Genomic DNA, 14,912 nt, shown 5'->3' with positions numbered 1-14,912 from the left:
TGTGGCCAGCCGGCAGAGGCGGTTGGACTGTAGTGAGGAACACGATTGTGGTCAGGCCGACTGAGGCTCCAGTCCCACCTCACTTAACCTTGGCCAGCCTCAGTTCCTCATTTGTGACATGAGAACACTGATAGCCACTAACAGAGTCATGAGGACTGTAGGAGGTGGTGCATTCTTTGTACGATCTTCTGTCCACCTTTAGTATTTATGGCACCGTTTGTCCAGTGTTCCAATGATTACTTTTTATTTGTCTGAAGTTAGGGAGGGCAGAAGTCACTTCTTATTTATCTTTAAATCCTATGCACTTGGCATTTAGGATGTTCAGGAGCTTTTTGTTGAAATGAATTGGTGCATATTGGAGATGGGTCACTTGCTGCTCTGAGTAACCCAGACCCCGCCCAAGTGTTGACCCCCCGGGTTTCACTCCTCGGGCTCACTGGAGCCCTGTGCTTTGGGCCACTCCTCAGAAATCTAGTTCTGAGAAGGGATCACAGTGACAACTTGTTAATGCCAGGCCCGCTGTGTGATGTGGATTCTCTTAGGTGTGTCTCCTCGGGGCCACACGCTTGCTGAAGAATGGGTGGCAGTTCTCAGTCTTGTCTGGCATACGTTGCCAGCATAGGAGCGCTTCTGGCTCCTGGGGTGGGGGTGATGTCGAGGGCGGGGGCAGCTGCCCCTCCTGGGGGTGGTTGATATTCGCAGTGGGAACAGGAACAGATGTGGCAGTTTTTGATCTGTGGGGTGGAATGTCTGGTAAGAAATTAACAACAACAAAAAAACCCCAACTCCCGTCCTAGCACTGTGGCAGAACTGTTCTCCGTTTCTGTTCAGACACCGTTCTAACTGAATTCAGGCCACCGGGATACCCTAGATTTGAAAATGTGGACACGCGGAGACTGCTGGCAGCCGTCCGTGCATTCTTCTGTGCCGTCATGGCACAAAATGTCCACGCTCAGAGGGAGTAGCAAGAGGTGCTGCACAAAGCATTTGGTCCATTTTTAACTGCCACATTTGTTGAAAATTTGCAGCATTTTCAAATGAGTTGGTTCTCAGGGATCTTGCAGAGTTCAAGAAAAGTCTGTCAGTGTAACTAGGAGAACCAGTTTTGTGTGATTATTATTATTTTTTTAAGATTTTATTGATTTGACAGACAGAGATCACAAGTAGGCAGAGAGACAGCCAGAGAGAGAGGAGGAAGCAGGCTCCCTGCTGAGCAGAGAGCCTGATGTGGGGCTCGATCCCAAGACCCTGAGATCATGACCTGAGCCGAAGGCAGAGGCTTTAACCCACTGAGCCACCCAGGCGCCCCAGTTTTGTGTGATTATTAAAGAGCCATACTTTTCTACCTTTTTTCCCCTACACATTGAACCAAGATAGTTAATTGGGGTCAGTAAGGACTTTGATCCCATGTTTCATTGCTCTGGAAGTAAGATTGGTCCCATTTGCTGGTTAGGCAGCTGGGCAGGGAGTGTCAAGAGTTGAAGGATGGGGGGACCGAAGGAGTACAGGGTTAAGAGGAAGTCCAAGCCCCTCTCTGAAACCAGGGGGCAATTTAAGAAAGCATAGAGGCGGGTGCCTGGGTGGCTTAGTGGGTTAAGCCTCTGCCTTCAACTCAGGTTATGGTCTCAGGGTCCTGGGATCGAGCCCCATATTGGGCTCTCTGCTCGGCAGGGAACCTGCTTCCCCCCTCGCTCTCTGCCTGCCTCTCTGCCTACTTGTGATCTCTCTCTCTCTCTGTCAAGTAAATAAATAAAATCTTTAAGGAAAAAAAAAGAAAGCACAGAGGCAGCTGTCACTCCATGTGAGTTGAATTGGCTGTAGGATCCTGGGATGACGCCAGCCCCATCTTCGGCTGTTGCGCTCCTGCAATTCTAACTGGACAGTCTTCACGATTTCTGGTCTTTCTGGATTAATGCCATACGCATGACAGGCTTGAATGGAATGCACTCTTTCTCCAGTACTTTACCATATGATGAGAGCATTTGGTGATGCCATCCATAGTAACGGCCCAAGCCTAGACAGATACTGTATCTGAAGCCATATGTTTCTCTGGTCCCTGCTCAAGTGATTTTAAAACCTCTCACTTCTTGGTCATTACTAATTAAATTGGTCAAGGAAGTCTTTTGAACATGTGCAAGGTTTGTGTGGGATTCTGGGGATTTATGGTGAGCAAAAAACAAAACAAAACAAAACAAAGATGTGCCCTCGAGTTTAGATTGGTGGGGAGGTAGACTTAGATAATTACATAACAAATGTGAAATTTAACTATGGCAAGGGCTCGGAGGAAGAGAGAGACATGGGACTGTGAGAACCCAGTAACAGAAATGGCCCTTGTCCTGAGAACTGATGAATATTCAGATTCACAGGGTGGAGAAGGAGAGAAGCATTCTGTAGAAGGAGCCTCCTGTGGAAACACCTCAGGATGGGAAGGAGAAGGTATGGGAGGCTGAAAGAAGGCCAGTGTGGCCAACACACAGACTGAGGAGGAGAATGGTAGGCAAGCAGAGTGGGCAGGTGGGTAAGGGCCAGGCTGCACAGGGCCTCCTAGGCCGTCAGGGCACCGTCTTCATCCCGCCAATAATGCAAACAAACTGCGCTGACGGGCTCGCTGCTTCTTTAGGGTGGAGAACGGATTAGAAGGTGGGCGGATGCGAGTAGACTGGCTGGCAAGACCACCTCCAAGTGGGAGATGGTGGCTTGAACAAGGTGATACTGGTGGAGATAAGGGAGGAACATGGATTCTAGAAACACTGAACCTGTGATACTGATGCAGTTTGGTGGTAGGTTGGATCTTGAGGCTGACGGAGAAGGGAGGTGTAAAGGGAGACTGTTAGGTTAGCCTCCAGACTACGTGTTCTTCAAGGGAAGCACGGACTTGGCAAGGTAGTACATAGCAGTATTCATCGTGGCCGGAGTCTTTCCTGGAGTGCCATGCGTCGGAAGATTCCCACTGAACCCTCAAGGGTTTGTTGGGGTGACAGCTCAGAGACTTCTGCCTCAGGGGACCCAGGGGAATAAGTCACAAGAGGTAGCTCGGGGGGAGTTGAAGAAGCCCCAGCCAGCGCTTCCCCGTGCAGCCAGCCCTTGCTGGTGTTTTCGGTTTTTGTTGTTTTGTTGTTTTCCCTTCGGCCTCCTGTTGCTTGTCTGTAACACACTTCGCGGTTTTCCCTGGGGACTTTCTATGATTCTTGGTTTGACTTGGTTTCGGATGGGTCTAGCAGATGTATTCACTGATCATTTTGTCCCATTTTTCCATGTGGCGTCCTCTAAGGACACGGACGGAGACAGCTACCAGGTTGGACTTCACCTCCACACGTACTAGCCATGCTGGTCGGGTGTCTTCATCTGCAAAATGGAGATAATAGTGGGCCTAATAACCCCACTTCAAAGGCTTGCCATAAGGATTAAAGAAGTTAATAAGTATCAAACCCGTTAAACAATGCCTGACACATACAACTCAAGAAATACACCCTGCTCCTGCGTGGCTCAGTAGGCTAAGCTTTTTGATTTCAGCCCAGGTCGTGATCTCAGGGTTGTGAGATTGAGCCCTGCGCATGGAGCCTGCCTAAGAATCTCTCTGCCCTGCCCCCTCTGTTCCTCCCTCCACCAAAAAAATATATTTATCATTATTCACCTCTCAGTCTCAGTAAGGGCTGGTCCTTGTAACTATCCTCTTTGGCGTTTACAGAGTGGACGTTTGTGATTTCTGTAGTCCACAAGTGACCACTGAGTCATGATTTACTAATTCGTAGTGTTGATAGGGAAGAGATTGTATTTACTTATCCAATGGTAAAGATCAGGTCGGATAGCCTTTAGTCACTCATCCAATAGATTTTCCCATGAAGACAACAGCTTATACACACTCAGAATGCAGCATGATCAGGAGTGGGGTGTCCATGTGCGAATTTGATCCTGTCCTCTAACCCACTTCAAGATCCATGTTCAGACTCAGTGCATCCAGACGTGGGTGCTCCTGTACCCTTGTTGGTAACTGCTTCCCCTCGCCTCCATTTGACTGTGCTCATTCTCCCAGAATCAACAAGCAATGGATGTTATAACTCTTTCTCTTTCTCAGACACATTGAGATATTCGCTCCATATTTGTCAGTCCTTTGTTTTTCTGCGTAGTTCAGAAAGCTGTTGTAGGGGTGCCTGGGTGGCTCAGTTGGTTAAATGTCTGCCTTCGGCTCAGGTCATGATCCCAGGGTCCTAGGATTGAGCCCCATATCAGGCTCCCTGCTCAGCAGGGAGAGCCTACCTCTCCTTCCGCCAACTCTCCCTGCTTGTGTGCTCTCTCTCTCTGTCTCAAATAAATAAATAAATAAATAAATAAAATAGTTAAAAAAAAAAAAAGAAAAAAAAGCATCTGCCTTTTGCTCAGGTCATGATCCCAGAGTCTTGGGATTGAACCCTGTGTTGGGCTCCCTGCTCAGTGGGGAGTCTGCGTCTCCCTTTCCCTCTACTCTCCCCACTCCTATTGTGCGCTCTCTCTTTCTCTCTCTCAGACAACTAAAATCTTAAAAAAAAAAAAAAAAGTTATTGTAAAATACAGGAGTGAGGGGGCGCCTGGTGGCTCAGTGGGTTAAAGCCTCGCCCTTCGACTCAGGTCGTGATCCCAGGGTCCTGGGATCCAGCCCTCCATCGGGCTCTCTGCTCAGCAGGGAGCCTGCTTCCTCCTCTCTCTCTGCCTGCCTCTTCGCCTACTTGTGATCTGTCAAATAAATAAATTAAAAAAAAAAATACAGGAGTGAGGACATAGGACATAGCCAATGAGACTCCATTCTGCCTTTCCTGACTCCTCCCCACCACCCAAACAGATAGCTTCCCAAATTAAAAGAAAAAATTAAGTTTTTTGAGGAGAGGATTTTAAAGTTTATTTATTTACTTTTTTAGTAATCTTTACACCCAATTTGGGGTTAGAATCCATGACCCTGAGATCAAAAGTCCCATGTTCTTCTAGCTGAACCAGCTAGGCACCTGGGGAAGTTTTTGTGTTTTTTTTTTTGGTTTTTTAGTTTTTTTAATGATTCTCTTTGTATACAATGACTTATTGGAGTCCCTTCAGCTATTTCTCTTCTTAGGACTGTTGTCTATTTTGTTTTGGGAATGGCTATTTGATGGTAGTGATCATGGTACTTATTTTTTCCTGAGTTTTTGTAATAATTGGATAGTTTATAATTTATAATTATTTTGAAGTATTAACCAGAGAATGGTTAGATACTAGTGATGTTTGCCTACAGGTAGCTCCTTAAATTCTACTGCTTAAGCACTTACATAGGTTTTTATTCTCAATTTGTTACCAACTTTCAACAATTTACTCTCAAGAGAATCAACTATGGTGGGGTGCATGGGTGGCTCAGTGGGTTGGGCCTCTGCCTTCGGCTTGGGTCATGATCTCGGGGTCCTGGGATTGAGCCCTGCATCAGGCTCTCTGCTTGGCAGGGAGCCTGCTTCCCCCTCTCTCTGCCTGCCTCTCTGTCTACTTGTGATCTCTCTCTTTGTGTCAAATAAAATATAATAAAATCTTTAAAAAAAAATCAGCTATGGAGAAAGCTTTACTTTTTGTACAGTGTGTTGGAGCAGTCCCTTCCTCAAATGCGGTGTTCTCTTTTTTTTTTTTTTTAAAGATTTTATTTATTTATTTGACAGAGACCACAAGTAGGCAGAGAGGCAGAGAGAGAGGGGAAAGCAGGCTTCCTGCTGAGCAGAGAGCCTGATGTGGAGCTCGATCCCAGGACCCTGAGATCATGACCTGACCTGAAGGCAGAGGCTTAACCCACTGAGCCACCCAGGCGCCCTAAATGTGGTGTTCTCTTAAAGAAGCCATTAATCTACTCTCTGGGTCTTGCAGTGGGTTCAAAGTACTTTGTGTTGCAGGAGATAAAACACAAAATGACCATTTCTAACTCATTGTGGGCTTCTAGAAACAAATTCTTTTTTTTTTTTTTTTTAAAGATTTTATTTTTATTTGACAGAGACAGCGAGAGAGGAACACAAGCAGGGGGAGTGGGAGTGGGAGAAGCAGGCTTCCCACAGAGCAGGGAGCCCAGGACGTTGAGATCATGACCTGAGCCGAAGGCAGATGCCTAACGACCAAGCCACCCAGGCACCCCATAACAAATCCTATCAAGTGAAAAATGCCATTTCTTTTTCTTTTGCTTCAGATATTCCTGTATACTCTGTCTTACGGAATTAGGGCCACCTTGGGTGTCGCTAACTGCAGGAGCTTCTGATCCACAGAAAAGAATTCAGAGTAGATTCAATTTCGTTTAATGTGGGAAATAGGACTGAGAGAGAAGTAGAAATTTTTCTTACTCTTGTGACAGAATCTTGAATAATTGTAACTCTAGAATATTTGAATTCTTTGTTTATTCAGAAGAAAGGACAAGAGAATGAAAGCAATCAGGAAGCACAGATACTGTTACGACCAACAGTGATAACTCCCATTTCCTGAACAAGTGTGCCAGGCGTTTGCATACATTTTCCTTCAAGCCTCATATTAGGTAGTATTGTTTCCATTTCCATAGGAGCAAGTGAAAGCTCAGCCAGGCGAAATGACACTCCCAAGGTCATGTCTATAGAGCAGAGCTGGATTTGATCTGTGGCCCCATTTCTGTATTCTTTCTGATGTTAGTGCCTACACTGAGAGAAGTTTGGAGAAACAAGGGGGAAAACAAAATTTATTAGTATTATGCTGTATTAAAAATACAGCTTTCTGCTGTAAAAAGGTAGATTTCACCCTAAGATGCACATAGATTCCCACCTAATATGTGGGTGCAAATACATTTGCCCCCTCAGATTTTCTGTTTTAGCAGAGAAAAAAAGTGTATTAAATATCCATTTGAGAGTAGTAGAGCGACTTGCAGGAAATAAAATGTCTGTGGTGTGTCTTTTTCGCACTTTGGTGCTAAATGTGATTGAAAGAAATTGTGTTTTGGAACCCTTAGGGACGTTGGCTCTTGGAATTAGCCCGTCTGGCTGGATGAAATTAAACAAAAACTGAGAATAACAATCAGTTTTTGACTCAAAGCCCTAATAAACAGTGAAGGGTTGATGTGAAGCATTTTGGCATCTGTAAACATTCTGGCTTATGAGAGCTTCATTGTAGAGTCACCCTCCAGAGCCCCCCACTCTTTTCAAGGTCAATCGCTTTCTGGTAGGGCCCATTTTCTGACTTTCCTGAGGTGCCTTAGGTCTGTCACACTTTTGAGAATATGTGCAACTTAAATGTGAACTTGGTAAGAAACTAGAGAATTTACTTTTTAAGAACCAGTGGAATGAAAACCAGGCTGCTTTTCAGCCTCTCAGCAGATTCTCAGGAGTGTTGGCTGACTTTGGCTTTCACATGCTTTTGTCCTGGATGTGGCAGATCCTTGTACAGTGAAGTACAGTTCTCCTAAGGGAATTCTTCTAATTTGTCCTAATCAGTTTTGTAATAAGAGACTGGTTTCCTACTACAGGCAGTGGGTATCACAACCATTTTCCCTTTTGTAGTAGGAAACCAGAGACCGTATTTGTTAGAACTAATACTTAGCAGGGAAGAATGTGACTTCTGGAGCTTGTTAGGGATTGGACTGTACCCTGGATTAGTGATTTATTTCCTATAAAAGGAAAGTTCCAGAACCTCTTTAAGCCTCACTTTCTTCATCTTTAAAATGGAGACAATACCACTGCTAGAGTAGTGCAGATTAATGAGATACTAAGGAAGACCGCTTACTTGGCACATAGTAGCAGCTTAGTAAGTGTTAGTTGGCTGTTACTATCATTACGGTGAAAGCGTGCAGTTGAAATGAAGGCTGAGCCTGACAGACTGAGGAGGGCTTTGATGGCCATGCACAGGCTTGGACACATCTGTGTTTACTGCTCCGAAATCCTTTTGTCTTCATGATTTTCTACAGGCCTCAAAGTAGATGAGGTTGCTCTCTGAACTGTGTTGTGGATGAATAAAGTTTTGTTATAATTCTTTAGTGGCATTTGAGGCAGGGGTTCACATTTGATAGTGTGGCATTAGTGGCATTTGATGATTTTTCTTGGGTGCTGGCTTTTCAGCAGCAGTGTGATCTTACTGTGTTTTTCTGACCTCTCCTTACACAGTCTGAGCTCTGAGGGCAGTTTGAGGGATCGTGGCAGTTTTAGTAGGAAGTTGAGCCCCGTGAGCAATCTTGGTGGTGTTTCTGTCATCCCTCTCTGAAGCTGAAATTCCCACACACTTCATCGAGTATGTGGCTTCTCAGTGACTTAGCTAGCTGCTCTGTGTGTTTTCCCTTTTCTCCCTCACACCTGTTATTGGTCAGCAACTTGTTGCCACCATCCAAATGTATTTAACATTATTCTAAGGAAGTAGAGGAGTCAGTACATTTAAAATGAAAAATGTGTATTGAGCTTTTGGGGCATTTGACAAAGATGATGATGACTGGGAAAAGGTTTCCAGCCTTTTCCCTTTTTCTTTCAGGAAATGTTCTAGTGGGTTGATACTCATCCCTCTGAGAATTCGGTTGCTTGTTGTGACAGTGTTCTGGAATGGAGAGAGCGGGTCTGTCGGAGGAGTCTTTCCTTTTTGTTTCTTGTGAGGGAAAGCCAACAAGGACCCGGCTTCCTTTCCGGACACGCATGCTCAGGCTCACATCACTGTCATGATTTTGACCTTGCACAGGTGTCTAGTGCATTATCTTGCAAGGCAGGGAGTAGGGCTCTTAATTCCATTCTTTTAGATGGGGACACTGAGGCCAGACACTTGCCCAAGGTCCCTTTGATATCTTTGTAGGCTAGAACCATACAAAGGGTTCCTCATTTAGTCCTGCGATTTTTCCCGAAAGACCTGTATCGGAGATAGTAAATGCTATGTGCTTAACTCACTGCGCTGTTTAAAATCCTACATGGGTCCTCACTACCCTTGGACTAAAGCCCAAACTCCTTAGAATGGCCTAAAACCCACCACTCACCCCACCGTCTTTCTCACCTCTTACAGAATTACTTGCGTCTGTGTCTTTGCATCTCTTCAATCTACTTGACCATCCCTTGAACTCTTGCACATTCCTTAGGAGCCACTTGCCTAGAAGCATCGAGGGCATTTGGAGAAGCACTTGTTTGAACAGTCTCCCCTCTCCCAACTCCTCCTTCTTTTGGGAAGTTAGGCCCCCTCTTTTGTGCTCCTGGACCCCCACATCAATACCTTTATTCATAGCATCCATCATGCGTTGTCCAAGAGTGTTAATGTTGTCTGTTCTCCCCCTGGACTGCAGACTCCTGTTTACCTAGCACTTGGTAGGATTCATTTAAATTACCTTTGTGTCTTAGAAATCTCTTCTTTCTTCCCATGAACAACCTCAGTTACCTTTAGAAGCCTAGCATCCTCTGCTTAAAATATGTGTGTGTGTGTGTGTGTGTGTGTGTGTATAAATGTGTATGTGTATACAAATACATGTATGACTTCGTTTAGAAGTGACTATGAGGCTTTATGGTTTGGAGGCTTCATACATCCTTGCTCCATCTAGAACCTATACGCTGAGGCTGTAGATGCTAGTTGTGGCATTTTATTCTTGGCTGCCAGTCTTTCTTGTGAGGTAGCAGCTATGACAGGGGTCCTAATCCTATAGCCCTGGATATATTGTACACATATTATAATACGTGATTCTAGTCATTGATGTTTTCTGTATTGTTAATGCGGTTGACCTAAGTCAGTAATTCCCTTGGTGACAATCAGAAGCCACCGTAACTAAGGTAGGTGAACAAAGGATTTATTGTAAGGATGCAGGTGTGGTTCATGGAGCTGTGGGGCAAAGGTGTGGCTGGGCCTCAGTGGAACCTGGGACCGTGAGAGTGCAGGCCGTGGTTGAGGGAGCTTTTCTTTCCACATAACCTTCTCACGATTCTTGTTCTCTGCAGAACAGCCTTTTCTTTCTTTCTTTCTTTCTTGCTTTCTTTTTTTTAAAGATTATTTATTTATTTATTTGAGAGAGAGAGATCACAACTAGGCAGAGAAGCAGGCTCTCTACTGAGCAGAGAGCCCAATGCTGGGCTCAATTCCAGGACCCTGGGATCATGACCTGAGCTGAAGGCAGAAGCTTAACCCACTGAGCCACCCAGGCGCCCCCAGAACAGCCTTTTCTGCTTTACCATACTTGTGACCAAATTTACAGGGTTGTAGTTTAAGTAGCCAGCTTGGTTAACTTCTTTTAGACTTTCAGCCAAATTAATTGGGGACATAAAATGATTAACTCTTCAAGGGACCACTGTCTGCTTCCCAGGCATTTGATGGCGAAGCAGTGGTTCACTCCAGGAACTTGGGGGGGGGCAGAGAATAGTTGTTTGGGGAAAGGGAGTTTTTGGTAGGACAGAATCCTAAAAGGTTTCTCCTGATTGTTTTGTTTATAGAATGTAAAGAAAGAATTCTGCTAACCATTTCAAGAATTGATACAGTTAGTTGTAAGTAGTATAAATTCTTTATCATTAGAAGATGCTACTTGCACAGACATAGTAGTCGGGCTAGTCCCCTCCAAGCTGGCTGCAGTGTTTGAACTGAATTCCAAGCACTAGTCAAGATGATCACTAGTTTTCAAACAGCTGAGTGAATTTAATGAATAGTTTTCCTATCTCCTTAGAGAAAGATGACAGACCTGTCAAGAATAATTGTGCTTTAATTTAGTGCCGTGCCAATGGCAGACGATGAAAGTTCCATGAGAATTTCCAAATAAGCAAAACACTCAGAGCATTTCTGTATGCAGGATGCACAACGTAGAGTAATGCATCAAAATCCTCTGGGGATCTTTTTGCAAAACCAAGGGCCCAGCTGGATCCCTAGCACTCTGATTCCTTACACTTGGGATGAGGCTTGAGTACCTGCAGAGGTAACAAGATCCCCAGATGACGTGACACTCCCCAAGTCTAGAGGCACTGCTTCTTCAGAAGGACCTGATTTATTGGCGTCTTTTGAGATGTGAACTGTAAGGATCTCTAAAATATAGCATGCTCCAAATGGGTTCTCTGAGGGGCACCTGGCTGTCTGACTCAATGAAGTGCCTGACTTTGGCTCCGGTCGTGATCTCAGAGTCCTGGGATTCAGCCCCCACCCCCAGTGGAGCTCCCCCGCACTCAGTGGGGCGTCTGCCTCTCCCTCTGCCCTTCTCCCTGCTTGTGCTCATACTCTGTCTTTATCTGAAATAAAAATCTTTTTTTAAATAATGGGTTCTCTGAAACAGCTATGATTTTCTTCTTAAGCTTCAAGATTTCAGTGTTCAGTATTTCAGTCTGAATTCACAACTTCAGGAAACTCCTACCACCTAGAGCCTCATGCCAAAGAACAAAACAAATTCTGATTTTATTTGTTAATAGAGCTGGTTGTGTCATGTAGAATTTTCCACAGTAGGGATTTGGCTGGCTGCAGCCCCATGGTATCATTTAACATGTTTCTCTGTCGCAGTGTTTCTTATAAATTGGTAGATTGATATAGAAACCCAGGCCAGTTGAGGATAGATATTTTGGAAGACTACTTAATAGATGGTGTGGTAGATTGCCTTAGGAGGCCCAGCAGGCCTCTCTTTTTGTTACGTCAGCACCCATGTATGACCTTTGCCTTGTTCAACTAATTCATTAACCATTGCTAATTATCTTGAAAACCCCCAAAACAGTGAATCCAACATGAAGGCATTTGAAGATCTTTTCACTGAGAAACAGTGACAAAGAACCTGGCCTTGATTCCTTATTAGAACTGATTGTAGCCCATTGCACTGCCTTGGGGTTTTAGGTAATTTGGAATGTTTTCCCATCTATATTTACTGCGTCTAGGTATGCTAGAGAGTAGATGGATCAGTATTGACTTGACACATTCCTGTTTTCCTGTTCTTATCTTCAAGCTTTACATATGTCCATTTTCTCTCAAGAACACGCAATCATCTTTTGTTTTTGATCCTTGGTTCCCCCTGGAGGAAGAAGGGAGTCATGCTATGGAATGTCTCCCATTCCCTTTCTGACTGTGTTGGAGCTGCCTTACTTTCTGTGTGACATTTATTCTTTTAGATAGGGCCCATCCCTGCCCCTCCAGTGGGGACAACTAATAGTTGTCAGTCCTAACTAGTTTAGTACATTGAACTAATTTCCTGGAATTTTCTGTCTTCCTTTAGTTAAAAATACATTTTTAAGAAGCTTGTCAAAAAAACAAATAACTCCTGAGGGTATATGATGTTTTAGTGTGTATTGTGAAAGTATGACTTTACGTTATTCATTTTGAGCCCTTAAGCAAAGAAAAATATTACCATTTGTTCTTCTCTTTTAGGAAATTCACACAAACGAGAAGGAAGTAACAGAGAAGGAAGTAACTCTTCACTTGTTGCCAGGTAACGGTCCTGTTAGCTTCAGACCTCACGTGCAACTCAAAGCCAGTGATAAATTATGTCATCCCTAGTATTGCTATATATAAGCTCCTTTGTTTTCATCCAGAGATTGTATAATAGGGATGAGCTGGACAAAAATGTCAAGGTCTTTAGTTTAGTCACTACATACCTAGGTCTGAGTATTACAGCATCTGCCAAGAATTTTTCTTGTTTCCCCCCACACCCAAGCTGATGAAAATAAGCCTGGGAAATTTTTCCTTCACTAGCAAATTAGATCATTCTCAGGTGGCTATACTTGGATGCATCTAGTATTCTGGTCCGCACTCAGGAAAATTCTGGTGCCTTATATTCCCTGTGCTCTTCCTGCGGCCTCTAGCTGCCCTGGACTCGCACAGCCCTCGAGGCCTCCCCGGGCAAGCGTGGGCGGGCGGCCTCCCCGTGGTCTCTGCCTCGCGTCTGAGCGAGCGCCAGAGTCAGGTGGTCCTGGGGCTTACTAAGGGCTTTGCCCCATGATCATCACTGAGAGTCTGAATTGGCTGGATATTTTTGAGATGGAAGAGGGACTGTACACCTGAAGTTAAGCTTTACTCAACGTGGGGCTGTCCCGGGGGCTGTGAATTTGGTTCTTCTTCCATTTTCTTTATTCTAATCCCAATAGCTTTTTTTTCCCATTAGACTTTTTAGGTATATTTTCCCAAAGCAGTAGAGGCCTCATTCTGGTACTAAGGTTTATTGAGAGGATATGAACATGCACGAGTTTCTGACTGATCCGCCTTGTTTGGTAAATATATTGGGATCCTGAAACTTGGAAAAAAAATTTTTTTCTGAGTTTCAAAGGTGTTTTTTGTTTTGTTTTGTTTTGCTTTTACTAATGATGTCCTGAACCTTAGTCCACATACCACATTGTCCTTCCGTTTCTTGGGTCATAGATCCTGAAACTATCATTTTTACGCACATTCTCTCCTCCTCTGGATTACTTGATGTGCGCCCCCCATTCCCAGACTGGACTGGGATTTTTTCCAGTTCCCGCCTCCCGCGACTGGAGACTGTCTCTGCTCTCGATGGCGGCGCAGCACGCCGACCTGCAGAGCCGCAGGGGGTGTGGCATTAGCCTCTGCGTGCCGGGTCTAGTCGCCAGCACACGGCCATGGCCTGACCCCAGGTTGCCTGGTCTTGGGGAGACACTATTAGAAGCTGTTTTGCGCTAAGAGTTGAAAGCGCAGGAAACCATGTTCACATATCTTCCACCTTGAACTAGTTGAGGCACTTTTTTCTGAGCTATTTTAAACTCTGACCAGGCCCCGATTCATTGTTTTCTCTGAGCTCTGTGGTCCCTCTAGAGGCTGACCTAGCGACTGAGCCACCTTCCCATATTTCCTTAGTAATTAACCCCTTGGGAGATGGAAAGATATACCATAATATGCCTCCCTGATTGTCTCAGTGTCTCAAACTCTTTTTTATTTTTATTTTTTTTTTAAACTTTATTTATTTGAGATAGAGTGAGAGAAAGCATGAGAGGGAAGAAGGTCAGAGGGAGAAGCACACTCCCCACGGAGCTGGGAGCCAGATGTGAGACTCAGTCCCAGGACCCTGGGACCATGACCTGAGCCGAAGGCAGTCGCTTAACAAGCTGAGCCACCCAGGCGCCCTCTTCTTTATTTTTATGTTGAAAATTAGACCAAGTGAATTTTGAGCCAAAAAGTACATTCAGAGACATTGGAGATAATATCCAGAGGGCGATTCTAAGGGGAGAGGGTTGTGTTGAAAGAGAAGAACAGTCCTTTTCTTTTTTGTTACAGAATATTTGCACTTGGTTTTTATGTCTTTCAATATCCTTCTCCTTTTTCTGCTCTTGTCCAGACATCCAGCCCTCATAAGCTTCTCTGCTTCTAGGGAGCAGCTAACGCTACGTATCCCAAAATCCCAATCTTCTTGACTGTAAAGTCCTCTGTATCTCCAGGAAATACAGCGGCTCAAGCAGACGGGCCGCCTGCAGATGCAGCAGGAAAGGTGACACACTGAGAGGAAACACCCTCAGTGAAGAAAGAGAGGAAACCATTTTTTTTTCCCACAACCCTCTGACCTCCCTTTTCCTCCCATCCTTGTCTGTGGAGCCGGAATGCATGCGGTCATGCTGCACCTCGGTGTCTGAGGAAGCCGCCTGCAGGCCCTGAGGCCAGGGATGCGCCCTGCAATGGCCCATGCTCCCCACAAAGCAGGACTGAGCTCTAGAGCGCTGCTAATTTCACGCGTGGAGGGCATCACTCCTGGGGAACGCCTGCTTGGGTCCAAGTAATGGGAGCACTGAGGTCTGTGTTGCCAGTGTAGCCGAGATCGTTCCCGCATATTGGACACTTTCCTTACTCACAGCAAGAGGGTGGGACAGTGCCCTGTGTGAAGGTGTGTCTGAGCCATTTTGGTTTCACTTCTCAGGAGTCCCCGCTCGGCTTCACCTTCGTGCCTCTGGTTTGCAGCTCCTGCTGTGCTGGGAAGGGTAGAGTCTGAAGGGCTGCCGCGTGTCCTGTGTTTGTCTTTCCCGTGACCAGAGCTGGGGAGGCTGTTAACTGTTTGCATACCATATGTG

General features: G+C 45.2%; 1 protein-coding gene across 2 annotated transcripts in view; it reads left to right on the top strand.

The window, feature by feature from the left end:
- Positions 1-14,912, top strand: part of MTMR12 (myotubularin related protein 12) — a 68,492-nt gene that overhangs the window by 15,674 nt on the left and 37,906 nt on the right. For both annotated transcript variants that reach the window (XR_004381936.1, XM_032851270.1), the window contains exon 2: positions 12,271-12,331. Coding sequence is in view for 1 of the 2 variants with exons in the window: in XM_032851270.1 (XP_032707161.1) it covers positions 12,271-12,331 (61 nt within the window). In the remaining variant the exon portion in view is untranslated. The remainder of the gene's footprint in view (positions 1-12,270; positions 12,332-14,912) is intronic.

The sequence above is a fragment of the Lontra canadensis genome, unplaced genomic scaffold (assembly GCF_010015895.1).
Source record: "Lontra canadensis isolate GAN:19392208 unplaced genomic scaffold, GSC_riverotter_1.0 scaffold5, whole genome shotgun sequence".
Classification (NCBI taxonomy): domain Eukaryota; kingdom Metazoa; phylum Chordata; class Mammalia; order Carnivora; family Mustelidae; genus Lontra; species Lontra canadensis.
This window is presented reverse-complemented; position numbering and strand designations above follow the sequence as displayed.